The following is a 27,980-nucleotide window of genomic DNA, read 5'->3' as shown; positions in this document are numbered from 1 at the left end:
GGCGGAGGAAGAGCAGTACCGGGGGAACAGCTCCAGCTCGGGTTGGCCCGTCTTGCTCTCAATGATTACCTGCAAAAGTGGGGGTGGGGGGTGTCAAGTCATTGCAAGGTTATACAAAAAAACTTTTACCAAGTTAAGATCACAAGTTTCCAGGAAAAAAGGAACATACAGGAAGTATATTTCTTCTCTTTAATCCCTTCTGCCTGATGTGTATTTTCACTCTTTTATGTCACTGTTTTTTTAAGATATATTATTTGGTGAGTGAATACTTTTCCTGTCACTTTGACTGTTCATATCATCCAAGGATATCAGGGTCACAACTTTTCACAGCAAAGGTAATTTATCAATTGGTATGTCTACAAAAAATGTTTTCACACACTTAGTTTGCTAATACAGCACAATATAAGACATATGTCATGATGTGCCTTTGTTTTGTCTTTGAAAAAAACTGAATGATATTGTTTGATGCTGATTCCACTTTTTCCTGCTGACTTTTAGAAGCTTACTTGAATAATCACATCATGTTAAACATGAATGTAAGTAGTGTTTGTTTTTGCTCACTCTTACTGGGTGAATATCATGTCATGAAAATTGAAAGAAATCTTTAAAAAGGTTGAAACTCAGTGTCTGAAAACCCTCAAATTCAATAATAAAAAAAGGTGTTTAAGACCTGCATTATGGTTTGATTTATTCCTCAAAAGTGCAGCACCCTCTTAGCAGTGTTACTCCAACATATCTAATAAGTTTTATTCCTCTCCTGGTGTTGAATTTTGTTTTCTGGGTTTGAAGTGGTGATCTGAAAACCTGGTGCACAGAGAACTTCTGAAATGTTAAGCTTCTTTTGCAGATGAACTTTTGCATTGGACTTGCAGATAGTTCTACAAAATGTGTGTGTTGCCAAATCAGTTCTAAAAGATCTTTATACACAACTGTGAGCTTGTGTGTTATTTCTGGCAGTGTTGTCTCACAGCTCAGGTCTGAGGCTTCTTCGATAAACGACATGATATTCACCCCATACACTAAAACTAAGTCTTAATTATTTCTTATTGCACTGTATGTCTTATTCCATTGTAATTCTGGAGCACTATACTTCTTAATTATTTGAACGATTCTTTCCTTCATCATACTTCCTTTTATCTTAACGCACTCTGTATTCTTTTTAATCTTCTAATCTTTTGATATATTCTGTATCTTGTATTGAACTTCAATTTGTTTGAATTACCTTTAGGATGGTAGGAAGTATGCTATATAAATAAACTTGCACTGTCTTGTTTTTGTAAATGATTTAAGTCATGTGTCTATAAACCCTTCCTGTAAAAATCACTCAGTTCTTTCAGTCTTGTGACAAATGAAAACTGGAGAAAGTTAAGAGTGATTCATGTTTTTAAGTCCACACTCGGCTCTTAATAGTCTGGTGTGATGAGAACATTGTTCTTCAGGTAGGGTTCCTACACGTTTCTACAAGTTAAATTACAACCTTTTTAAAACTACTTAGAACAGAATGTAATGCCTATTTCACCATCATACTGCCAAAAATTTGTGACTCTTAGAACTTAGGAAAATATATTTATTTACTCAATGCCTTGATTCCCACCATTACAGGTCATTTCTCATCAGCGGGTGCAAAGTTAACAATAATTGGTTCCTAATTTCACTATAAATTATCAGGGTGGAATGGGTGGAACTGAGTAGACTGATGTTACTTTCTTTGCAATGTGGACATTTAACAGACGCATTTAAACACAAAACAGCGAACAGGATTGTGGAAACATAACTTAAGACCCACCATATCAAATTGAATACCTATAAAGACCTTTTTAACATACTGAATGCAGGTTTGTAAATTCAAGACTTTTAAGACTTTTTAAGACCCCGTGGGAACCCTGTTCAAAGTTTGTGCTGCATCCTTAATGTATGAAAAGTGCTATATAAATAAAGATTAATTGATTGATTGATTGAAAGTTTTCTATGATGGGGACACTGTGCGTGGTCTAACTCACCGGTCGCGGTAGGCCGAGGTTGGCACCGTACCAGTGGTAGAGGGCCCGCCACACCGGCTCTGGCACCGTCTCAAAGTCTCTACCAGGCACCAGCTGCAAGGAGCGCTTCAGCCTGCCACCTTCCAAGGTTAACGTCGGAGCCTGCAGGGGTACAAAGGTCACCATTCGGATATGAGCTCAAAAGACACTATTCTGCCAGATTGAATTAAAGATAATAGACAGAGACAGTGTCCTCATGCTTTGCACACGCTGGCAGGCTGCTGTCATTAAAGTCGAATGCAGAGATAAGACAAAAGAATAAGGAAGCACCATCTGGTCCATGACTGTTTGCCAGCGGAGGAGGAGTGCTTCCTAATTAGTCTCAGATCATTTATATGTCAAACATGAGCTCTGAAATAGATAATGGCAATCTTCTCACACATTGTTGTATTTTTGTACTACAGGCTGAAAACTCAGAAGTAAGCAAGCAAAAGTTTGACTTCATCTTTCAAAGATCTGGATCACATCTAACTTATTAATGTATTGTCTTTTGATCTCCGCGTCACCTTTTGATCCCTGTGAACAGATGAGTTGAGTTTAGAAAGCAAATCCAACACTGCAAAAATCTAAATCTTGCCAAGTGCATTTTTCTGATTTCTAGTCAAAATCTCATCACACTTAAAATAAGACACAATCACCTAAAGAGTAACTTTTCAGTGAGATATCGGAACTTATTTTTAGACAATAGATCTTGAAAACTTGTTTCAAGAAATCTTACCAAGATAATTTTCACATGTTCCATAGGCAGACTTTTTTTTTGCTTAATTCAAGATTTTTTTTTTTTTTGCTTAATTCAAGCAAAAAAATCAGATTTAGATTTTTTCCAGTGAAAGAGAATGTCTGCCACAGATGACCTTTGTCAAACTAGGCTGTTGTAATGTTCCACACCAAAGCAAACCTTGGAACAATATGAAACCTCTCAAAGTTAAGTTAAATCTAGTAAAATATTCCAGTCAGTGTCCTTTGCTCTGACTCTGTGTTTTTTTTACTATTTTTACCATTACCATTACACTTTTTTTTTTTTAAGTTTGTGGATACCGCTGGAAAGTGTAAATTTCCCTCTGGGATGAATAAAGTATGTATGTATGTATCCATCCATCTATCTATCAAAGCATTAAAAATGGCTCATTTGTTTCTAATGTTTAAGCTAAGATAAGCTACATATATTCACTGCCTGGATGATATTCTTTCACATGGCAAGGGGACTTTAAAACAGTATACATACAAATACATACAACAAACAGATAATTTAAAGATATGAGAGATAATTAAGAACAGATACACATAAGTTAATTCTCATGTCAGTGCTCCTGACCATGGTGTTGATGAAGATCTGGAGTTGGTCACCAAGCACCTTTCATGGTAGCTCACTGCTCCTTGTGTGCGCTATATGCGATTTGCTAATGGTGATACTGAGTACTGTCTGTGTAACAGGATTGGTAAAATGCAGAGAGTGAATGTCCCTACAGGGAAAATAAAGTGTTCACCTTTAACCTAATGTTTTTATTAAAAGGGAAGACAGAGCCCATCCTGCCACCACTGGACTGAAATACCTGCCTCTATTCCAGTAGAATACAACCTGTCATCCAGACAACTGAAGACAGAACTTCAGTGACCATGCACCTGTTTGTGTGCATTGTTGTGTTTTACGGTTTTTCTTGTCATTTATTTATATTACCATTTGATAATTTAGTATCATGTAACACTTTGAGACCATACTATGACACATTCTATATCAAATAAGCCTTATTTACTTACATGATTACACTGGTCTACAAGGGAAATGCTTCCAGAATAGAAGTAATGAAATTTTACCACATGAGAGTCACTGATAAAGAAAAATCCAGTCAAAAATGCTGGTTGGCTGAACTTTCCAAGATACAGCCTTGGGTCAAAATGTGAAATTCAAGAATTAATGAGAGAATGGGTTTGACTCAAAAGGAATATTTGTCTCAGAGCTACAAGATCTACTTTAAAACACTGTCTGCACATTAGAATACATTCACTTTACAGGTTCTATTAGTGGAAGATTTATAAAACTATTATATAAATGCACATAAACCAATATATGTGTAATAACACTTTATCATATACGTTGAAACCATCAGCAAACCGGCACTTTTGTCATTTATTTTCCAATTAATCTTTTTAAAATACGTAACATTTAGCACATTTAATCTCTGAAGCAAATCATTTCTAAAAAATTGTAGACCAGCGTTATTTCTCTAAAACTTTAAAACTCATTGACCTTGTGGAATTCAAAACTATTCAAATAATGTATAAAGCACAGAATAACTTACTGCCAAGAAATGGTTTGTGAAAGAGAGGGAGGCTATGATTTAAAGGGAAAGTTAAATTTAAAGATTCATAAAGTACGCATTACGTTAAAAAGTTTCTGTATCACCATCTGTGGAGTAAAATTGTGGAACAAATTGTGTGTGGAGATAAAACAAATATCAAACATAATTCAGTTTAAAAAAGATTTCAAAAAATTGATTCTTGAGGGGTACAGCACTTAATAATGACAATGAGGCCTGTTTGTTTATGGATGATGTTGTACTGATAAATCTGCTGTAATTATTGAAGAAAATGGTTGAATTGTTGAGTCTGTTCGTATGACTGTCCTGCCATGAACATACTGTTGTGTATAATTCAGTTACTGCATTATGTATTTGTTGTGGTTCGATGCTAAAATTAGGAAAATAGTATTGTTTGATTCTTGTATTAAGTTAGTGATAAAGGTGTAAAAGCACTGAGGGGTTGGATTAAATAAGTTCATACTTCTTCCTACTCTTTTTCGACCATGCAAAATTCAGATTTGTATGTGCTTGGAGATAGATTCTGTCCATTTAAATGTTTTATTTTGTTTTGTTTTATTTTGTTTCTTTGCATGTTCGAAATAAATAAATACATCAATCAATCAAATCAAATCAAATCATCTGCTGCTCTGTATTCAGTAACAAATTCAGCCTAAATATTCTTTTACATAGGCAAACACAATAAAAAATTTAAAAAATGAAAATAAATAAACAAAATAAAAAATAATAAAAATAAACACAACAAAAACCTGTGTGAGCCTCAGAGGGCAGAGGATCTAACAGTGACTAAAATGACACTTGATGTGATATAATTATGAACCATGACACTCATGTGGAGTCTGTGTTTGACAGTCTGTTTTTTCAGTAATAGTAAACACATGCACATCCTTGCCTTCATGGGGTCGGTGTTGACCAGCGGCTGGTTGTCGATGGCTCCAGGTCTTTGTGCGGCCAGCTGCGAGGGGAGGTGACCGTTGGCTCCAGAAAAACACTGATTGTTGTTGTCTGACACGTTGTGCTGACGGGCAAAACAGCTCTCTGCTGAGGGAGCTACCTGTGGACTCAGGGCTGCTGGGAGAGCAAACAGACAAAACACACAAAATGTCAGCTAGAAAGTGTCAGTTCTGACATCTGAGAAGGAAGTTTTACCTCCAAAAACATGACACTGTTTTTCTTGTGAACTGTGCAGATTATATCATATAATGAGATTCTTTTTGCTGCTGTACAATTAAATTTAAATAATCACAACTAAAACCAGAATGCCAGCCTGCGCAAGTTATACAATTGTAAAAGGGAAAAAAAACAATAGAAATCACAATCACTAAATTAGAGAAACTGCCCTGTCTCATAATATATGGCTAAAAATAGCAAATCTGACATGGGTCATATGAAGCAAACATTTCCTGAACATTCTCACAAGTTTCAAATTATAAGCAATCAAAGAAAGAACTGATTTTTACTCTACACCTTCAAATCCTGGATGCTGAATACGTTTACGGTACGGGGTCACACAAAATTAAGCAAGTTCATCTGACATTATCACAAATATGAAACGAGGATAAACTATAAATTTATTTAGTTTGAGGGGGAATGTGTTCTTAATGTATTTTGTATGTGTATCAGTTAAAAAAATACACTAAATGAAATAAAGAAACACATAAAGTAGCGTTAGATGCATGATGTGACAAAACAGAAGATCAGAAGTTCATTAGGCCTTGATAACCCATCTAATTAGACATAATGGATGAAGACTGACCAGACTCTGTGGCCTCGGAGGCACTGGACACAGCATCAGGTGACCTCTCCTCAGTGGGCTGACAGGACTGTGGGCTCCTCCCAGTCCTCCCAGTCTGTCTGGAGGTGCTGGCTCTACTGTGGCTGTTGCCATCGGGGTTCGCAGGGAACTCAAGATGGATGGCTGCTCCACCACGATGCCCTTATGCTCCTGCACAGGGAGACAACAGGAGGCACTGTCCTGTGAGCGTGTGAAGTGACAGCTAAGGTTAATGTGGTGTCACTCATACTGTCCTTAAAGCTGCCCCTCAGAAACTAATGTGCATGCTGAAGAACAGCCTGAGGACAGCACTGGCACTTTGGTAGGTCCAGGTCCAGTACTTTGCAGAACTGTGTGTTGAGAAGACTCCTTCCTTCCATGTTTCTGAAGGTTTGCATCCATCTATCTATGCATCTATCTCCATCTATCTGTCTATCTTGTGTTAATTTCTGATTTTAATCCATTGTTTTCTGGCTCAATGCTTGATTCAATAATACTAATACAGATTCACAATTAATATAATACAAGGAGTAAACAGTTTGCATTTTCAGTTTTTGCTGAGCAAAAAACATCTCCAGGGGAATAATCTAAAAGTTGTGATATTTTTTAGAAATCAAAACCTTGATTAATCATTTTTGGATATTTTTTCCAGTCATAATTTAATGTTCAGTTCCAGATTTATTCATTGCTTTACCCCTCAGAGTCTGGTTTCGACCAGCTCCATATGTAAAGTGTCATGATATAACTTTTGTTATAATGTGGGGCTATATAAATAAAAATAAAATAAATTTGATTGATATATATTTAGAAGAATCTTTCTGTAAAAATGTCATGTGGTGGTACGGTTATGCTGATTTTAGGCCTGAAAACATCAAAATGTCAACTATACCTGTCAACTATGTCACCCTGTAGAGGTAACTCAAAAAGTCCCACAATTATATATGACCCAACCAACAGTAATGCAACAGTCACAGCTTTTACAAGAGAAAACGTTTAACACAGGAGAAAAAAAACTGAAAAACTGAAAAAGCAGCATTTAACGCAACACACATTGAAAGCAAATAACTGATACACAAAACTGTTAAATTGTTAGACCATATATTACAGTTGACGGATAGAAAACAAAACAAAATAATACAAAGTAATCCGGTATTTACGTGGTGTCTGGAAGGCAGCACAGCTTTAATTTACATTGAATACTGTTAAAGGGGAGCAAGGAGAGGCAAAGAAGAACTTGAGGGAACATAACGACTTTCTGTGAAAGATGGACACAATACCTCTATAGAGTAATCAGGATAATGTAGCTGTTACCATGGATGTAGACAACTAAGACAATTGTTAGCTTAGTAATGAATTGTTAACATCAAACAAGAACCATCTTCCAGCAGAAGCCTATTGTAGGCACAAGCAAATCTTCCATCTTACACTTTAACAACTAAAGCCAATTACCCTACTACTGGATTTGATCATCACAAACAATTAGAAGAAATACTATAGAGATTGTCCAGCTTTTCTATCACATGATAACAAACAAGTATTACGGGTCCAACATGAGTACTCTTTCACATACTGGGAGGTGTTATGAGTGAAGTTGTGTCACATCCAAGTACAATGTCCAGGCTGGGAACGGCCTGGACTACCTCAGCCCTCAGAAAATCATTCTGCATTATGAGGCAGACTTAGAAGACAAGACATAATTATGCATATCCTACACACCACCTAAAACTGATGACAAAGCTATCTTCACTGTTTTGTATTTTAAAATCTTGTATATGTAAAAAGATAGGCAATAATGCCAGAAATATGCAAATTAGCATGTGACAACATATGGCAACATCTGACAGGTCACTTCATGTTTTAGTAGGAGATCAGATTCCATTCCCACACTTAGTTGCAATTAAACTTTGAAGACAGCAGCTGATGGATTACAGGAAACTTCTGGGTAAATTGGTTGAAATGACATTACAGATGAACGCTGCTTCTCCCTCCAGGCTTAAAAGAAACTAGCACCGTTACTAAACCACCATCAACACACATAATACCCACAGTGTCATTTTAGCATCAATATATCACTGTTTTGTGTCACTTACGTATTTGACATAGTCCTTCCACTGCTGCCACCACAGCATGGAGATGAGGAACCAGTTTTGGCCTTGCTGCAGCCCATGTCTGCTCTCCCTCTCTAGCCAACCCCTACAGATGAACGCAAAGCAAAAATGGTGATCAGTCTTTAGATTCAGCATTCCATTCTTCACAAACTAATGTAAAGCCCTGTTTAGACCAAACATTCACTTGCATTGCACCACTGGTGTGGTTCTAAGAACCTATAAGTTTACAAAGCATCTTGACAAGATGGCTTAATGTTTCCATTAGTAGACGTTTTAGCGGATTAACTAGTGCTGATACGGACGTTTTACAAACTATCAGTGTCAGAACTTGGCATCAACAGCAATCACTGGCTCATACCCAACTTCTCAACTCAAAGTACTAAGGAGTAGTTGAAAGTGGCCCAAAAATGCACCTTTAATCACCAACTTTTGTTTTTTAAAGACTTTGATGTCTAAAGATTTACTGATTAATTTCATTGACTTGGATGATCAGTGGAGGGATAAACACAGCTAAATGACACAGCTGAAGTGTCTTCCATCCAAAACCAGTCACTGGTGAGCGGACGAGTTGAGATGCAGGCGAGGCCATCAGACAGACAGTCTACTCTCTGTCTCATTGTGAATCTTCGATGTGAACTGAGCTTAAGTAATGCTGCAGTCTTTAATAAAGGGCATGCAGATACCTGATGATTTGTCCCTCCTCCTCAGGAGTAGCAGGCCTGAGCCCCAGGACTATGTGACAAACCTGCATCCAGACAAAGGTGTAACAGTTCAGAAAACAAACAAGTCATCACATTTATTAGTCCATACGGACTCTGTGGTTGTACCAACCTGGAAAAGCAGGTTTAAGAACTCATTGGCCAAAGCACTTTTCACACTCCAGATCTGGTAGTCCTCTAGGGTCAGGTGACCCAACTGGTGAGAGGTCAGAAAAAAAGTGTCAGTGTATAAGCAGCCAAAATATTTCATAATATACAATCTTCTATGATACCCTGACAAGAAGGATATTTAGCTTTAGCTATGGTAGTGCCTCATAGAAAGCTCAAGCTGCTCACATACTTGTTTTGTCTTTGCCTTAAAAGGTTAAGATCCCCTGAACATTTAATATGCATATGCATTATCACTAGTATTTTGAGATGACACTGGAACTAATCTTTTACTTTTCAACATCAGACCGGTTTAACAGTGATAAACAGAAACATATTTCAGTTAATGTTAACACTACATACAATCTAAACTTTAAAATGGGGTAACACTTTTGGACTTTTCAGGAAGTAAATGATCCTACAAGCTCTGAGAAAATTTTTTTAAAAAGTGGTATTGCCCGACAGAACCCATACATTTCAAATGACCTGTCTCACTTTCAGTAAGTGATTCAAATTTAAAATGATGAACTTACTGTTCTGTATTTAAATTACAGGCACAAAGCATTGAACATAAAAGAACCAACGGTAAGAGAGAGGAGGCATGATGTTAAATATACAGGAGCTATCCCTAACTCTCTCCAAACTTGGATTGCACTAAATACTGACTTTTGCCTGTAGAAGCCGTTTAGTTCTGATTTATTGTGTATTTTTTATACTAGGCACATATTTCCCTATTTTCTTGTTCTGTATAGTAAAACTAGTGTGGGACTCTTGATGAGAAACTTAGAAGATTTAAGAGGAGAGAATTATACCAGCACCGGGAATGATCTTTAAAACAAATCCCACTAATGTTATTCTAATAATTTGGTATAATGTGAATTCACAAATTCAAATTCTGTTTCAAATTTTTGGATATGTGTGATAATGTTTACAGAGTAAACACAGTACACTAACTTGGTATAAGCAATGTTAATCTTTTTAGATTCACTTTGTGCTCAAGCTGAAGCCTCACCTTGGTTGTGTCATGCATCTTCAATATGCCCTCTACGATGTCTGACACACTACTCTGCAGCTCCTGAAAGGACATCAAATAGAACTGCATGATGCAACAGTAACAACACATATCATTCTGTTGTTATCAAGAGGATCACGGGACAAAACCAAAGCTAGTACTTGATGTAGCATCGACAGAAAAAACATAAACAGAGATGGTCATCAGTATAGATGGTCATCAGTCTGCCCTTTCTGCTTTTAAGTCAACACTGCAAAACAACATGGTATTTAGTTTCAGTGCTTGAAGGAACCCTGACCAAAAAAAGAGCCAAAAGGGCCAATTTTTTGCCACTTTTTCCAAATCTTTTTTTAGCTGGTCAGTACCAGGGGCTTCATTACTGAGCTTGAAGACACAGTTTTGGTTGTCTGAGGACAGTTTGCCATCAGTTAATTTTTTTCTGTCTATAATGCTCAGTAGGGACTACAGATGAACATGAGCTCTTTGCCATTTCTGGTCCAATATATGTATTGCAGTGTCCTTGTTAAAAAAACGTAAAGTAAATAAAAGAAAGTCTCCTCATTTTTACACAGCTGACCAGAACCAGTGTCTCCATGGTCTTCCCAGTTTAGTCTCTTTTCCTGCACTCAAAGTCAATTAAATTTGGGTCTCTTTAACTTGTAACTACCCACTTTCCCAGCAGAAATTTATCCTGAAGTGAAACTTTATAATTATATTTATATTACATTCAATAAAATTAGTTTGGTTTTTTTTGTTGTTTTTTTAATAATGGTCATTTTTTACATTTAGATGTTCTGAAATGTGCCAACAATTACATTCATGTAAGCAGCACCTACACTACAGTACGAAAGAGTTTTTTATTATTTTGTTGTACTGCATTTTGTTGTCCATTCAAAACTCCCTTAAAATTATCAGTTTCCATGAACACATTTATGGACAGACACTGCGTTCTGAATGGAGTAGAAAAGTGAAAGGGGCTGTTCTATCGCTCACAGCACTAGAGGAAAAGAGTGTGGAATACTTCTACAGAATACTTTGGCCCTAATCTTTGCAATAAATGGAATGAGATAATGTCAGACAATTTAATCATATCTGAAACATGGAAACAGGATAGCCCATTCAGTGTAGAATAGGCCATCTCTGAAGACAAATGGGTGAGGATTATGCATTTTACAGGTGACACAGTTGTGAATAGTTCTCTTCATCTTGACCTACCAGTTAATTTTCAAGGTCATAATGTCACTCTTTGTTTAGTTGCACTTGGCAGACTTTCGGTCTTGAGGCCTGCTAAGAGTCTACTAATGAGATGCAGGATATAATTAGGTCCTGTAGGGTCAATAAGGTGTTTTGAAGCCAAGCAACCTCATAGAGCCTTACACTGAATAAGAAAACTCCTCTACCTCCTAGGGGCGTAATAAAATATTGGTTCTGCAATATCATGATATTTCATTTCACAATACTGTATTGATATTAAAAAGTACTGTATCGATATTTTTAAGTATTATTCAAATGCAGATATAACAGAGGTTCATTTTTGTTTTTCTTTTTTGTTTATATTTTATTTATTATAATTTAACACTGTTTTATTAAATAATGGTTATTTGAAGCATCCTAAAAACACTTTTTACTGTCTGAGAGTGGCAGATTTTAGTTCCTTCGGAAACGGAGAATTAGAAAAATTTTGTGATATAACCTTAGACCCTGTTCTGATCAAATAAAAATGTGTTTAGTATTTGTACATATTTCTGGTGTAATTCAATTCTTCCAGAAATAATCTTAAAAAAAAAAGAAATAAACAAAAAAAACGCTTTTTTAACAGTATCATGATATATCATGATATATCGTGATATATCGTACCGTGATCCTAGTATTGTGATATGTATCGTATTGCCAGATTTTTGCCAATACACACCCCTACTACCTCCACACTGATCGGGTTTCTGTATCTATGTGTGCGGACTTACGGGGAGTGTGTCTGTGCGATTGTCCTTCCACACCTCCAGCAAGGCCACCACCATTTCATGGAGCTCATCACGAGACAGAACCCCATCACGGTCCACATCGAAAACTTTGAAACAGACTAAGATAAAAATGCATGGTTAAGAAGTGAGAATCTCAACACCTGTTTCCATACCAACCAGCCTTCTTTCAAACAACATGCTGTTAACACATTACCTTTTCTTTTCGGGCAAATTTCATTTCAAGCATCAATGAAAATTCAGATTAAGCCAACAACTGTGCAGGCAGGATTATACAACGATTTAGACTCTCAATACAAGACTGCACCTCCCACGATATAAAGGCTGGGTATGATTAGGTAGAGATTTAAAACCACAGGATGCCTTACATTTCTGTCTTTCAGCAACAGGCCCCCTGCAGCATGCAGACAGTCCACATGAGATCTCCTTGAAGTCAATGTGATTGTCCCGATTCTCATCGAAAGCGTGAAACAATCCTTAAAAACATCAACAGCAACATACAATTTACACTAAATGAAGAAAATTGTTCAAAGCCCAAATACCATCTAAGGCCCATGTTTGTAAAGTATAGGAACTGCGAGAATAACACACTGACTAGACCAGTGATGATAAATAATGGAGGAACACTGTCCTACCTTCACTCAGTGAGGCATGGATGGGAGGAGACACGAGCGGGACGAAGGTTTCCAAGTCAAAGCGTCCGGTTCTGGACTGGGCTTTGAGCAGCCAGTAACGCTTCTCCAAGTCTATAATGTCCGACTCCTCCACTGTATGAGATGAAACGGGAAACCGGTCAGAGAAATAAACACACGGCTGCAGACCTGTTTAGACACTGATTATTCATTTATCGGTCTGAGTTCATTTCTCACTGAAGATCTTTAAGTTTTGATGATACAATCTACAAAATACCAGGAAGCAGCAGTGTCCTAATGTTTTGGAAGACAAAAACAATAACAGCATAGTTTAAAAATCACTGAATATGAAAATGCTATCCATAGGGTTGAACATTGGTCATCATCTTCATCGATGGCAGGGGCAGATTTATCTGTTGTGATTCCTTTAAGGTTGTCCCATAAACCTCTATGATTGTATTTGTGGTCATTCACAAAATGTGATGAAGGTCTTAAAGACTTTAAAACAAATGTTTTAAATAATTACAAATGTGTCTTCCTTGACTTAGAACAAATTACAACAACAGCAAAACATCCACAGAAAATAACATGAGTATAGGATCAGCATCATGTATGGGCCGAAGTATTATTTAAATGCAGTAGAGCTTTGCAGTATGAGTGCACCATTGTACGAGTAATTTGCTTTATGAGCTGCAGCTCCTGAGTATTTTGTCTTGAAATATGAGTGAAAATCCGCAGTACGAGTGAGCTTCATACTAGCCGCCACTAGTCAGCTCTGAGCTCACACATGCTCCTCAACAGGAGCAGCCTCTGCTCGTTCAGTTCACATGTTCATCTTGTTGAGGCAACGTCGCAAGAAAACACGATCATGATATCTCACACAACAGTAAACACCAGAGATTGTTCTCCTTGGTATTTCATTGGAAGGAGATTCTTCTTTCAAACAATAATCCTCCTCCTCTTCCTACCTGTTTCAACTTTGAGGTGAATAAGTTAATAAAACTATGAGGATAATTTTGTGTCTTTATTATGCAAGCAAAGGGAAAAAAGGCAGACAAGAAATACAGTATGAAACAAAAAATCAAGATCTGAAAACAAAAATTAAGGTTTCAAGTTTTTTAAGCTTCACAAAATTGATTGTGTTCTCATTTTCTTTCATTTCAAATCTAAAACTTCTGCTTGCTGGCCAAAATGTTTTGTCATTTTAAAGATTCTGTTTGCAAGTTCAAAGGTTTTGCACGTCTAAATCTTTTGCAAATTACAAAGTTTTGCTTGCAAGTTCAAGTGGTACTTACTTCAAGGTCAAAATTGTTTGTGGTTAGAAAAGTTTTGCATGTCAAAATCTTGCTAAGCAAAAACTTTTGCTAGCAAGTTCAACCTAACATGATAGATGGGATCTACACGAGCAGAAGGGGTGGATTTCTACTGGTAGCTTGCTTTGGACTGACAGTGTGGTTGGTGCCTGGTCCTCTGGTCCACTTGAACACGGTGGAATGTGTTCCAGCACACCGGGCACCAGAGCTCAGGCACTGGGCACCAGCTTACTGGGACTCCCTCCCACCTATGAGCCAGACGTGGAGCTCGACCCGGCCCGTCGCTGAGCCCCAGCTATGAGCTTACAGCCGGGCTCCGTGTCCGGTGCACCACAGCTGTATGCTGGCTCTCTGGTGCCTGGGCTCTGGTGCCCGTGCACCGGAGCACATCCCCCGGCTCCCACCGTGTTCAAGTGGGCCAGAGGACCAGGCACCAACCACACTGTCAATCTGAAGCAAGCTACCAATAGAAATCCACCCCTTCTGCTCGTGTGCATCCCGCCCATCTTGTTCAGTTGAACTTGCAAGCAAAAGTTTTTGACATGCAAAACTTTTCTACTCACAAATGATTCTGACCTGGAAGTAAGTACCACTTGAACTTGAAAGCAAAACTTTTTGATTTGCAAAAGATTTATGGGGTGCAAAACCTCTGACCTTGCAAACAAAACCTTTAAATGACAAAACATTTTGACCTGCAAGCAGAAGTTTCAGATTTACATCAAAGAAATGAAAACACAATCGATTTTATTATGTTTAAAAATGTTGAAACCTTAATTTTTGTTTTCAAATCTTGATTTTTTTGTTTCAAAACTGTATTTTTGTTTGCCTTTTTTCCCTTCGCTTGTATAATAAAGACACAAAATTATCTTCATATAAAACCAGCTTATTTCTTTTGCATTCTTTTGTTATGTTTTTATATTTGTTATGTTCTTTCTAACTGCACTTTTTCTGTTTTAAAAACCCATAAAAAAGGATGTTTGGGAAGTTTTGAGTGTTTTTTGGGGGGCTGGAATGGATCAGTTATATTTCAATTAATTTCAATTGGTAAAGTTGATTTGTAAAATGAGTAAATCGCAAACAAGCTCAGTCATGGAATGAATCAAACACATATGGCAGGTTCTACTGCATTTGGTATTGGCCTATAATTTCCCAAAGCATCTGGAGCTGTAACTCAGCTTTTACCAGACAATTTGTAGATGGTGATCCCTGTTATGGATTTGGCAACAACCATCTTTGATATGATGATTCTTAGGTTGGGAAGTAATACTAGTCAAACTTTATTCCAGTGATGACGCAGATACGTGTTCTACGACAAAAGACTATGAGTTAGAGTCTTAAACTAAGAACTAGATATGACTTGTTTTCTTAAAATCTATTTTAATCTGTATTATTCTTTTTTTTATTTGTAAAGACAAGCTAGTCAGACAGCTGCTTACTGTTAATTTCTTACTGCTGTGTTTTATTTTTTTTGCTGTTGAGTATGTGAATAGATGCAGAATGTGTGAATATAATGAAGTGTTATTTTCAAGGTGTTTGAAATGGCCTTACTGTTTTCAATTAGTTTCATGTGTCTACAACACTAAGAAAAACCCAAATACACGCTGAAAACTTTGCACTCTGTTCATTTGTATCTGTCTGTACCGCCAGGTAATAAATCAAACACAAATATTCAAAATCCAGCTTGTAGCCTGCACCAATACTGTAATATTTTCCGAAGACCAGAGACATGCAGAGATTTCTTTTCTTTTAAAAAGGCACAGCTAACCCTTGTGAACTACAGATAAAAATACATTATTAAAAACCCAGTGGGCATTGTTATTTGGCACAGGAGAAAACACACCGGCAGAACAATTAGAATTAACATTAATGATACCTTCTTTCCAGAGAACACCTACACATTACTGCCCTCATTTGTTCATTACTGTGTAATTTAATAATTTATTGTTTTTTATTGTTTTTACTTCATTATGTAGCTGATACAAGAGTGGGAAAATGGACCTTCTGCTATAAATGGCTTATTTTTTGAACCAAAAGTCTAAATCCCACAACCATGCTCCATTTACAAGTGCATTATTTGGCATTTTATGTAGGGACTACAGATGGAAATTAGCCTTGGCTATAATCTTGCATATTATCACATATTGTGTTTATTAATATGCAATATCCCTTTGAAAAAATGAACTTCAACATCAACTGCATTATTATATAAAATAAGATTAATGGATACAGTACAGTATAGTAATAATGGATACATTTTAGTATACGTATAGTAGGGCTGCACGATTTTGGCAAAAAAAAAAAAAAATCCCGATTTTTTCCTCTAAAAACTCGATTTTCCATTTTGATTTCGATTTTTGGGTAAAACTACAAAAACAACAGAAGTCAGCATGTCGTTTTCGTGAGCAGCCCACAATGCAAGGCACTGCTCTGACCTCAAATCTGTGATGGTATCACGTGATGAACCCACAGAAGTTTATTTTTTCTTAATTAAATCTTTATTGAATGAAGTAGAGTATGCAAACAATGTATACAGCAAGAAAATAACATAAGTTTGCCAGGGGGAATACACTATAATACAATGTCCAAATAAGAGCAAATACTTATGTTTTTTATACCTGCCTTTTTGTTTCCAGATTTATCTAACAGCTTTAAATAAAGTTCAACATCTTTCAAAAATAATATTTGGTTTTGTTACAGAACTTACATTTGTGAATGAAAAATTTAGCAAGTAAGAGGACTAAATTAATTATAAAAAAAAAATATATATATATTATATTATTTTATTTATTTTATTTTTTTTTCCCTGGGTATCTGGCCCACAGAAGTGATCCCAGTGTAAGTCAGTGACAGGCATCAGTCGTGCGTGCGTGGACCAGGTTCATATGAGTGATCCACATGCGGTTCTATTTAAACTGGGGGATCTGTGCGTGGAACAGACCGACCCAGGACACTGGAGGGATTCTATATGTGGAGCTGGTGGATGTGTGTGGGCAGGGGGCTGTGTGGGCTCCTCTGCTGAGGCTGATGGCCCCGAGACCCGGACCCGGATCGAAGAAGACAGTACGGTACGGATCCGGGACAACGGAAGATGAGTGATCCACATGCAGTTCTATTTCAGTTGCGGGATCCATGCGTGAAGCCACGGCTTACATTGCTATAAGTACTGTGGGCTCATGACACATTTAAAGTCCGGTCATTGCACGGACTTCTGTGACAGACCGCTGTCACTGATAGGAGGAGGAGCCTACGGGAGCCTGTAAGCGCGCGGCCCGGAGGCACGAGAGAGATGAAATCGATTTTACGATTTCCCTTTTTTAAAATCGTCCTAATTAAAAAATCCGATTTCGATTTAAAATTGATTAATCGTGCAGCCCTAACATATAGTAATCAAGAAAACTTTGAAAGTACCTCCCAAAATGAATACTAAGTAATAAAGTACTGAAGTGCAGGGATGTTTGGACACATGTGGGGAAAGGAGGCCTGTGTTCATGTACAGTGGGTGACTGGTGGGATGGTGTGGGAGTATGGAGTACAACAGTCACATCCCTGGAAATCACACCCTGCATCACTGAAGAATGGACTTCCTGTGGTGTTCAGCCTGATAGCACTACTGCGCGTCTCTACCTCCTGAAAAGAACACAACACCGTTAAAGTGTTCTGTGCTCAAAGACTGTTGAGTCTTATCATTAGATTTGTGGTAGATAGTTAATTTTGTGGTGTGATTTAATTAATTTAGCTTCAGATGCTTCTAATTGAACAAAAAAAGTAGAAAAAGTTTCTCATATGGCATCATAGCTATTGGCTTATTCAGCTATATATCAATCCCAGGAACTGTTCAGAACTGGCATTAATTATATTAATACTGTTTTTGTGATCTGATCACATGTGGACGGCTGTAAGTGCATCTGTCCACTCCTGGCCTTAGAATCTGTCGCCAGTTGGGTCTCACTTTTCTGCTCTATATGCAAATGAACAATCTTAGTCTTAAACACAGCACAAGCTTTAATTTTTAGTTTAATCGACTGATGTAATGTAACACTCACTGTGCAGCCCAAACGTAACCAGCAGCTTTTAAAGTATAATGTTGTCATTGCTTAGACTCAGTGCATGAGTTGACGCTTTGAATCAAGCAATACACCTTACATACCACTACAACAATGTTGATCTTTGTGCTTGTTTTATTTGCCCTCTTGCATGGCACACGCTTTAGTGACGATTGATCCTTCAAGTTTGTAAAATATACACATACATTTCTATTTGTTCACTTTTTCTGGTGTGCTCATGCAGCAGCACTACACATATGAAGCACTCGTAATATACAGTACACCTATGGGCTATCTGATTTTTCATTAGTCTTTAACATTATATTAAATCATATTAATATCCTTAACATGACTCAATTAGTGCCATTGCCTCCATCAGCTTTCAGTGTTGGAAAAGCTCATCTGAAAGCTTAGTGAAGACATTCAACTAGGTTTTAACTGACGAATTAATAAAATATTTCAGATTTTGTAAAATTCAGATGGCTGTTTTTAAAAATGATATTATTATTTAAAAAGGACATGTAATTTGAGGGCTTCTGGAAACAGCCGTACTGTATGATGCACACAGTAGATTGCATAATCTGATAACATGTGATCACTTGTTGTTGTGACCTACTAATAAACAAATTATACTTGTAAACAAGTAAAGAAGGTGATCAACCCAAGGGGGTTTATGCAATGGCCTCTATGTAGAAAAGCATTCGACTCTACTTGTAACCAAGTTCAGATCAGACCAATATAGCATATGAAGGCTCTGCCAGGGTCAATGATCCAGCCTCAACAAGCTAATCCTCTCTTAAGGTAATAGGATTCAGCAGTTGGCCAGTGAGCCTTTGGCATGGATCCCATACATATGACAGGTGTCAAAACACAGACAATCAAATGTCAGTCAGTTCCTGGCAAAAACACAGTGGCTTCCCAATCAGGCTATTAAAATAAGCTTCCTGAAAGCTCACTTTTAGCAGCTATTCGTCACACTTTCCCGTCAGTTGTGATGATGACTGGTTGCTTGTGTAGTCTGGAGTAAAAACACTGTCCAAGTGTCGTCTCTCACCTCCTGATTCCGCATTGTCCACATGCAGACATGTGAATCCTCTAGTATTTCTTATTTTTTGTCTATTGGTTTGGTTTTCCATTTCAGTCTATATTCAGTAAATTTATAAGTGCATTTTTTTCAGTTTTTTTTGTATTTTGAAAAACATAAGATGAAAGAGTGCAGGGTATCAAATATGGCTGAGAGCTACATTCAGAATGTATGCTAGCGTTTGTTTTCTATGTTAGTGCACAGCTTTATGTACAAAGTTAGATACAAAATAACATGTCTCTGTTGTGAAAACATTACTGGTGTGTCTGTATCAAGTGTATTAAAAATAACTATAAACTTAATTTATCTTCAGATTCCTCTATGGTATTATATGGTATTTTCTTACACTATGACAGTTTTCCTAAAATTACATTTAAGTCTAACACAATACAACACAATAAACTGAAAAATCACCCCTATATCGTGATCATGTATGGAAATACCAAATACCAAAACACACAACCCAAGTTTCTATGATGTGGTGTACAGTAGGGTATCAAATGGTACATCACTACTGAAAGTAGCAAAGTTAGAATATAATTGAATTATAATGAATAGTCAACATTAATAGTCCTTGATGCCTAATAATGTTAGTTACTATCCTACCTTGAAGCAAATGAAAGAGTTTTTTTAACCTAATTAGATTAACTACATTGTAAATTACCACTCATCACTCTTTGTTAGTACTATGTTACATCTGTAGCTAGGTCAGGCACCCACCACTATTGGCCTGGAATAGAAATAAAAGATTTGTGGGTTGTTTGACTAGTTCTCTGATGCTGAGCAAAGAATGCTGCAATACAGCATTTGCAAAATAGGTTCAGGAAAGAAGTTGTTTTAGTATCGGCTAAAATTTCCTTAAGGGGTCAAATGAGTGGCCATTTTTGTCAAAAAAAAAAGTTGTCATAAATGCATAGAACTGTGCTGAAATAATGCTAATCCATTTGTGCACAGACTACTGATAGTGGAAGCTCTATTTTCAGAAATATTGGATTTTGAATAGTATGTGTATGTGAAAACTTTTGCTGGTGAACGGACGTGACAGTGGACGGACGTGACATTACCCATGATGCTCTGGTCAGTGCCAGTACTTTATTAGGAATAAACTTATAGACTTACTATTGATAATTCTGCTCTTCTTCATAAATGTTAGTATTGTGGATCTAAAACAATCCCAGCTGACACAAAACACTAAATTGTCAGTGACGGATGTGACATGGTGTTGTGATCCCAGCATACTGATGCTCTGCAGCCATGTCAGCGTTTACACTAATGATGCCCCTGTGGCAAAAACTAGGAGCACTATTATTTATTGGATAGTTTAGCATCAGACTAAAGAGGAAGAACAATATAGAATTGTTATTTCTTTATAAAAATGCTTATTATTAGAAAACTGTTGATTTCAAAAGTGCTGTGTGCCATTCTTCTGTATGTATTGGTGGAACAGAAGCAGATGGATCAGCACCATACTCCAGACTGAACCTGTACAAATAAACATGTGACATGTAGGATAGAATCTGGGAAGAAAAACTGGGGAATCTAAAAGAATCGATATTGTTTTTTAGGTAAATTCAGTTCAAATATAACTTGGCCAATTGTGACATGAAAATATAGCATTAATTGTGATGAAACTGGACATTTTGAGCTGAAAAAAATAGTTCATATGAGCATCAACATGTTGACAGAACTGAAATCCTGTCATTTGCAGAACTGTCATTTACCAACACAAAGTTCCTTTGGATTCACTGATTGATTTCTTATGCACAAAGACAGAAATAAGACCTCTAAGCAATTTTAGCCGGTATAATGCTTGTCAAAGTGCATTGCGGTGTGACTAAATCTACAAAAAAGATGTCTGTTTTTATCAAAACTTGCAATTTCCAGGCTGTCGCTGCAGCTCAGAGGTTGTTGTTCTTCTGCATAGTGAGGGGATTTTCCAAATGATAATGTACAGATAGAGAAGAAAAATGATAATCCTGCCACTGTGCAATGGAATATTCATGCTTGTTCTGGCAAAGTACCTCAAGTCAGCCAGACTACTGCTGGTTTTACTTCCTTTGAAGTATTTATAGTATTTGTAATATTGAAAATATCACAGATTGAAAAGATTGCCAACAGTTACAACCAGTCACAAATGACTGTTGAGTCAGTTTAGTTTTATTTTAGTTCATGTGACAATTTTCACTCAAGAGTTGAAACTTTTATGAAGAACTATTTTCATTTAGGTAATGAATACATTTTTTTCCACTCCTAGTTTAGCGTTCATTGTTGTTAACTACAGTAGGAGGATGCTGGTTTACATTAGGTCCACAAACTGTACCCATTTACTGCTGCTACTCTGCTCTCCTTCCAGGCTTTGATGTTTTAAGTTAAAACTAAAAGGCAGTTCTAAGTGTGTAGAACCGAGTAAGAAATCAATGATTTAGAACATGAGAGTGACTATATGGAAATTCTATGGAGAATAACACACAGCTGATAAATTATAGAAGACTATGGACTAAGGCGGGCGTCAGCCGAGAGCCATAACTATGTTTCCATCTCAAAACTCAGCCAGACCTCCTAACACACACCAAACTAGAGAACATTTCCTTAGCAATAGTCATAAACAAGCACACACACTCCGCAATGGCAAGGCCTGTAAAAGCTTTCAATGGGACTGAATGGAAGGAACGACAGCAGTCTTTCTGTACATTATCGGCCCTGCAAGACAAGATGGAAAATAAATGTGTGCTCCTCATGCTGAACATCCCCCCATGACAGCTGAGCTACTGTCAGACTGCTAATCTATAAACTCATTACCCTGACTATGGATCGCCTCCTCCACCTCTCCCATCCATCTCCAGACTGACGACTGCTTCTACAAACATTGGTGTCGTTCTCCAGGGAATGGTGTTGTCGTTTATGTTTGGATTCAGGCTTTCTGTTATGATGGCAGACTTTAAACTTTGAGCATGGCTGCCCACTCAGCCAAACGCTGAAGGATCTCTATGTCTAAATGCATTAGAGGTAAATAAGTTTAAAGTTCTGGATGTGTGCCTGCATTTAGATACAGAAGATCAAGACTGAACTTTATGACCTGTGTAGCTGTACATGTAGGGCAGCCACCTCCATGAAATCCTGTCTATACCTGCCAAAAACTGCTTCAAGAAATAATCTACATTTGGAGAATATTCCAACTGGCAAGTACACTGGTGATGACTGAGGGCATACACTGCCCGCCTAAAAAAAAAAAAAAAAAAAAAAAATCACAAAAAGTCAGCATGTAATATTTCAGTGGGCCACCTTTAGTTTTGAGAACAGGTTCCATTCCCTGCAGCATCCTTCATGCCAAACACTGATTAGGCAGTGCTGATGGGACAGGTGGACCACTGGGTAAAGTCTTCTCCAAACACATCCCAAAGATTGTCAGTGGGGTTCAGGTCTTAGATCAGGGCTGTCAAATTCATTTTCTTTCAGGGGCCACATCAGCCCAATTTGATCTCAAGTGGGCCGGACCAGTAACATATTAACAGTGAAAAAAGTACAGTTATATTATGATCAGGTTTACATCTACAAAGTTTCCTTAAAAATCTGAATAACATGAACAACTTGAATTGTCTTAAGAAAAAAAAGTGCAATTTTAACAATATTCTGCCTCGGTTTATTAGCTTATCATTTACACATGTGCGTTACAATCGCACAAAACATTAAGTAACAGGCAGAATATGGTCAAATTGCATTTACTTTTCTTAAGACATTTCCATTTGTTCAGGTTATTCACATTTTTTGTAAAAGTATAGTTTGGTAATGTAAACATTTTCATGTAATTTTACTTTTTTACACCAAAAAACAAAGAGAAAATTTGGGGTTGTCATTATTTACAGGTTATCATGATAATATTTTACTGGTCTGACCCACTTGAAATCTAATTGGACTCTTTGTGTCTGTATGTGGAACCTGAAATGAGATGATTTTGACACCATTGGTTGTTAATATCTTCAGTGTAATTTTTGCATTTCACAAATTCATCATTGGACCCTTTGGTGGGCCGGATTTGGCCCGAGGGCCGCATGTTTGACACCTGTGTCTTAGATGGTAGAGGTTTCTATTATTTGTACTACCTGTTGCAGTAGTCGTATATCCACAGTTAACGTTTGTATTTGTAGTAGTACTATTAACACTTGTTGTAGTTATTGGTAATTATACTAGCTCCAGTTCTACTTTTTAACAGTTTTTATCTAGTTCAGTTTGCTGTGCATCCATGTGCCCCTCTACTCTCGCGTTTCTGCCTGTTAAAAGGAAGCTTTTCCTCGCCTCTGTCACCAAGTGATTGCTCCTGGAGGATTCTGTTGGGTTCTGTAAATTAGCTTGAGAGTCTGGTTTCGATCAGTTCTACATGTAAAGTGTCATGAGATAACTTTTGTTATGATTTGGCGCTATATAAATAAATTTGATTGACTGATGTACTCTCTGGTGGCCAATCCATATGTGAAAATGATGTCTTATGCTCCCTGACCCTCTCCATCACAAGCCTGATGAGCCTGGTGATTCACGGCATTGTAATATTTATGCTGTCTGGCAAACTGATGGCATTAGCAGCTTCAATACAAAAAGTATACACTTGTGTTTTCCGGTGCTGCTGTGAGCGGCAGCCTTTCCAGCAGCTGTGTGACTTTAGTGTGCTTGTGAATTTCCCCTAGGATGAAATAAAGTATCTATATATCTATCATCTATTTATCTAGATAAGTGGGAAAATCAGCCCAAAAATAACTGTAGAAAAGCTACTGTGATGACACCCACATGCCATGTCGGCATTTTGGCCAGAAGTGACAATATTTCACCAAAAGGACAGAGGTGGGATGACAGGCATGTTAATGTTAAATGCTAGCTTGCTGACACAGTAAACTTAAAATTTGTACAACAAATTAATTTAATGAGCTTGTTTATGAAGGAAAAACTAAATTTTAATTAAGATGTTAAAGTGTAACTCATCAGCGAGTGAGTTTCAATCAAAGCCTGATACTGCAGACATTTGTGCCTAAATTCTATTAATTGAGCTATAATTTAAAGCTGGACCACAAGAGTACATATTAGCGCATTCAAATAAAAAATTACATGAGAATGAATGTGAGGAAAAAGAATCACTGACTGTATTTTTAGATAGAAGTTTGATGGATGTTTATGTCATCCAGGATTACACTGTGTTATACTCAAAGACAATTTTATATTGATTTATACCTTTACATATTAAACAGGGCCTTTGCATAAGACCATGCTGAAGTTTTCATTTGGATAAACTTATTTCTGAAGGCACTTCCAACTCTTACCGTTTTTTGACATTTTAACATCAAAATTATTATTTTTACTGCAAATTATGATTTAGATATAAGCAGATTTAGGGAGACCAAAATGCTAAAATAGAAAGAAATATTTATTTTAGATTAAGTGACACTGAACAGAGGAGGTATTGTGTAAGTCACTACATTTTTACCATTTTCTGAGCTGTATGTTTTGTTGTTAGTTTAAGTACACAGGTTTGAGTAAACACATCTAAATGTGATTTTGTGAATTTTCTTTGAAAACCAATCAAGTGGATTCAAACATCAATTCCATTATCATACCTTTATCTAAATGTCAACTTCAGAATTATCTTAAAACAAAGGCCCTGTTTACACATGGGTTTAAAAGCAAATGTGAAAGTAACTTAAATGTAATACCAGCATAACACATGGATGCCATTAATACAGTCAATGGTTAATTTTTCTGGGAGTCATTTTCATATTTTTTTTTTTTTAAATGGCATTATGACTTTCAACAAATCACAAGGCCCTGTTACATATTTATTTCATTTTCAACTCTCAGTTATTCGTCTCCATGATCACTAAATCTCTACCAGTGTCTGTCCTGAAGAAAGCACATCTGAGACAGCAGTTGATGAAAACTGTTTTTTTTTTCATTACCTTGCAAGTTTTAGCCATACAACTATTCTGTTTCTTGTTATGATTAAATTTATGACTATCTAATCAGATTAAGTCTTTCTTGAGTTACAATTAAAATGTGTCAACTCAGCAAACTGGCTCCAATATGAACAAATTCTTACAATATTCCAGAAGTAAGAGCTGCAGCCCTGAGCTACATTCATATTAAACAACAGTGTAAACTGCTCATGCTGTTTCTTTCTCTATGGCTAGAGTCCTGGTCCGTTACCCACCTAGAGGTGCGACTTTCTCCGAGTGGCAGCAGAGATACCATACCATTATCCAGGGAACATCCTTAGAGAGGTGCTGCCACAGCCAGTGTGAACCATAGTCAACTCCTCGACATCAGAAACTATGTCATCCTGTCTGAAAGGCCTCTGGACTCTAGGATTTCCAGTCTCTGAATATTTTGACAGCGTGGGAGGCTAGTATGTTAGCAGAGCATTCCCTGTGCTAACCCTGACATGACTCGAGCTTTTGAGCTGGCGTTCTAGTCATGAAGCAGGTGTGTCAATCACTCTCTCTTCGGCACATACACACACAGAGACACAAAGTTAAGAGGATAAGCTGGGAGCAGGCAGATTAAAGGTAGAGTCCGGCTTCTCTGGACAAAACAGGTTCTTTCCAACCCTCTGGTCTCAATTAGTAAAATTAAGTGTGGCTAAATTTACATGACCTTTAACTTTAAATTCAGGTGTCACTATATGTTTTTGTAAAAAGGATAGGTTCATAATTTCATGAAGATAACCTAGAACAACAGTCAGGTCTCAATGGACAGTGAAAGAGGATTTGCTGTGTCAGGATTATTATCCTGAAACAGAAACAATTAGTGGACTAAAATGAAAACAAAACAGTTTTCAGAATACATGAATTAGCAATAGCAAAACAGTATAAAACTAGAAAAGCAGACCTCTGCCAAGGCACATCAGTGCCTAACGCACCCCCCCCCCCCCCCCAAAATCACCACCAAATTTAATCATTTTTCATCCAAATCCATCCATACTTTTTGAGTTATCTTGCACACGGACAGACAGACAGACGAACCAACGGTGGCAAAAACATAACCTCCTTGGCGGAGGTAAGAAAAAAGAGAAGCTAAAATCATCTTATTCTCTACCACTAACTAAAACACAGTGTGTCAGCAGTGTCACAGAATAACAGTCATGTGCCCCTGTGAACAGGTAATATTAACTGTAATCATTCCTTTTACTCTTGGCCAATGAAACGTCACTGCCTAGTGTGCTTTCACTGTTAGAGGTGACAACAACATCCAATATACTTGTCGTGTGTAATAAAGGGAAATCCTGTCAAAAAAGAAGTACTATCAGGGGAAATAAAACATTATAACTTCCATTTGAGAAAATTAAAATATGTTTTTTACCAAAAATGGACTTGATTTTGACCTTCCTAACTCTTTACTAGAGGAATGATTAAGTCAAACAAACCCCTTTTTATTGTTCATATGTTCAAGTACCTGGCTGTTGCTTTTTTAAAAAAACTATTTGAAAAATTATCCTTTCAGTCAGTGTCTCTAGTTTAAGAGGTGTAAACAACAAGGTGATTACACAATATAATGGCAACAATTTAGTCATTATTGTCTATAGGAGTTTCACATATTCTGATTCTCTGTCCTAAACCCTGATATTCTGAGGTGAAATGGTTGTGACACAGGAAATGTGTACAGAAGGCAGAGTGAAGAGGAGAGAAGCCGGGCTGAGTGCAACTGAGATGGAATATAGAAAAGGAAAATTCAGTCAAGGATGAAGTGAGAATGAATCGAGGTGATAAGTCGAGCCTGTCAGTCATTTCCTTGGGTCTTCGCTGCCACTGATGATGAAGTGAAGCGTACCTGCAGGTTCATGAGCTTATGTATAGGTTATTAAGTCCTCACATATTCAAGGAAAAATTCTACATGGCTTCGAATTACCAAAGCTTTGAGCGATATTTGCTTTTGAAGATGACGAGTTTCAACTATTAAACTAAACCAGCAAAGGGAACTGGGCTATGATCCCAACCAAGACACTATTCTTACAGTTTCCCCTTTCATACTTTCGATTCTTTTTTCTACCCACTTTTGACATGCTCTTGATGCAAACTTCTCCTACGTGTCATCTTGATAGATTGAGTATTGTGTTTTAAAATAGATTTTATTACATTTTGCCATTAATGACAGAAGTACAACAGCACTTCTGACAGACTTAGCTTCTATAATGCTCTTCTCATGTGAAAATTGATTGCAAATTTTTTCTGCAAGTTTAGAGTGTGTAAAGCTACTGGCAACACACACGTTATGTTTCATTGAGAGTAACAAAAGCATTATACAGTAGTTAACCAGTAGTACGTTTTTCCACTGATTTTTATCACATTCCTCCGGTCAGTTAGATGAACAGGTTATTCACTGCTAAAAATGTGCATCCACATTGTTGTGAGGTTGCACATAGTGTATTCCCAACTACCAATGCAATACAATTATGACTCAATTCAAATGATGCTGTTCAGTTCAACAGAATTACACAGATTTCAAAAGCTTAGTAAGGTTTTTCTGCTTCTTAATAAGTAGACCCCAAATAATAGATACGTAAAAAGAAAAAAAATTCCTTCCTACATTTGTTCTCTACTACGTAGCTTAGTATCTTATTCACACTGTGTCTCCTCGACTTCTGAAAAAAACTTTTGTCCCTTTCACAAACTTTCCATAACTCAAAAAAAAAAGAACTTTTAAGCCTCAGTGGCAGCCTAAAGCTTGCGTCCTCCCACATGACTTGGCAAGAAGCGTTCACTGACAGCAGCAAGATGAGAGCATGCTGGATAAATAGTTTAGAGAGGAGGAACCAGTCTACGGAAATATTAATCCT

At 37.1% G+C, this 27,980-nt stretch overlaps 1 protein-coding gene across 1 annotated transcript in view; it reads right to left on the bottom strand.

The window, feature by feature from the left end:
• Positions 1-2,480: 2,480 nt before the first annotated feature.
• LOC115431711 (ubiquitin carboxyl-terminal hydrolase 32-like) overlaps positions 2,481-27,980 on the bottom strand; it is a 73,377-nt gene continuing 47,877 nt past the window's right edge. Inside the window, exons 6-15 of the mRNA XM_030152334.1 lie at positions 12,732-12,863; positions 12,465-12,572; positions 12,082-12,197; positions 10,118-10,180; positions 9,071-9,154; positions 8,923-8,984; positions 8,222-8,324; positions 6,119-6,302; positions 5,250-5,428; positions 2,481-2,555 (exon numbers count right to left, since the gene is read on the bottom strand). Of these exons, the coding sequence (XP_030008194.1) occupies positions 2,481-2,555; positions 5,250-5,428; positions 6,119-6,302; positions 8,222-8,324; positions 8,923-8,984; positions 9,071-9,154; positions 10,118-10,180; positions 12,082-12,197; positions 12,465-12,572; positions 12,732-12,863 (1,106 nt within the window). The remainder of the gene's footprint in view (positions 2,556-5,249; positions 5,429-6,118; positions 6,303-8,221; positions 8,325-8,922; positions 8,985-9,070; positions 9,155-10,117; positions 10,181-12,081; positions 12,198-12,464; positions 12,573-12,731; positions 12,864-27,980) is intronic.

Source organism: Sphaeramia orbicularis, chromosome 13, assembly GCF_902148855.1.
Source record: "Sphaeramia orbicularis chromosome 13, fSphaOr1.1, whole genome shotgun sequence".
Lineage (NCBI taxonomy): Eukaryota > Metazoa > Chordata > Actinopteri > Kurtiformes > Apogonidae > Sphaeramia > Sphaeramia orbicularis.
This window is presented reverse-complemented; position numbering and strand designations above follow the sequence as displayed.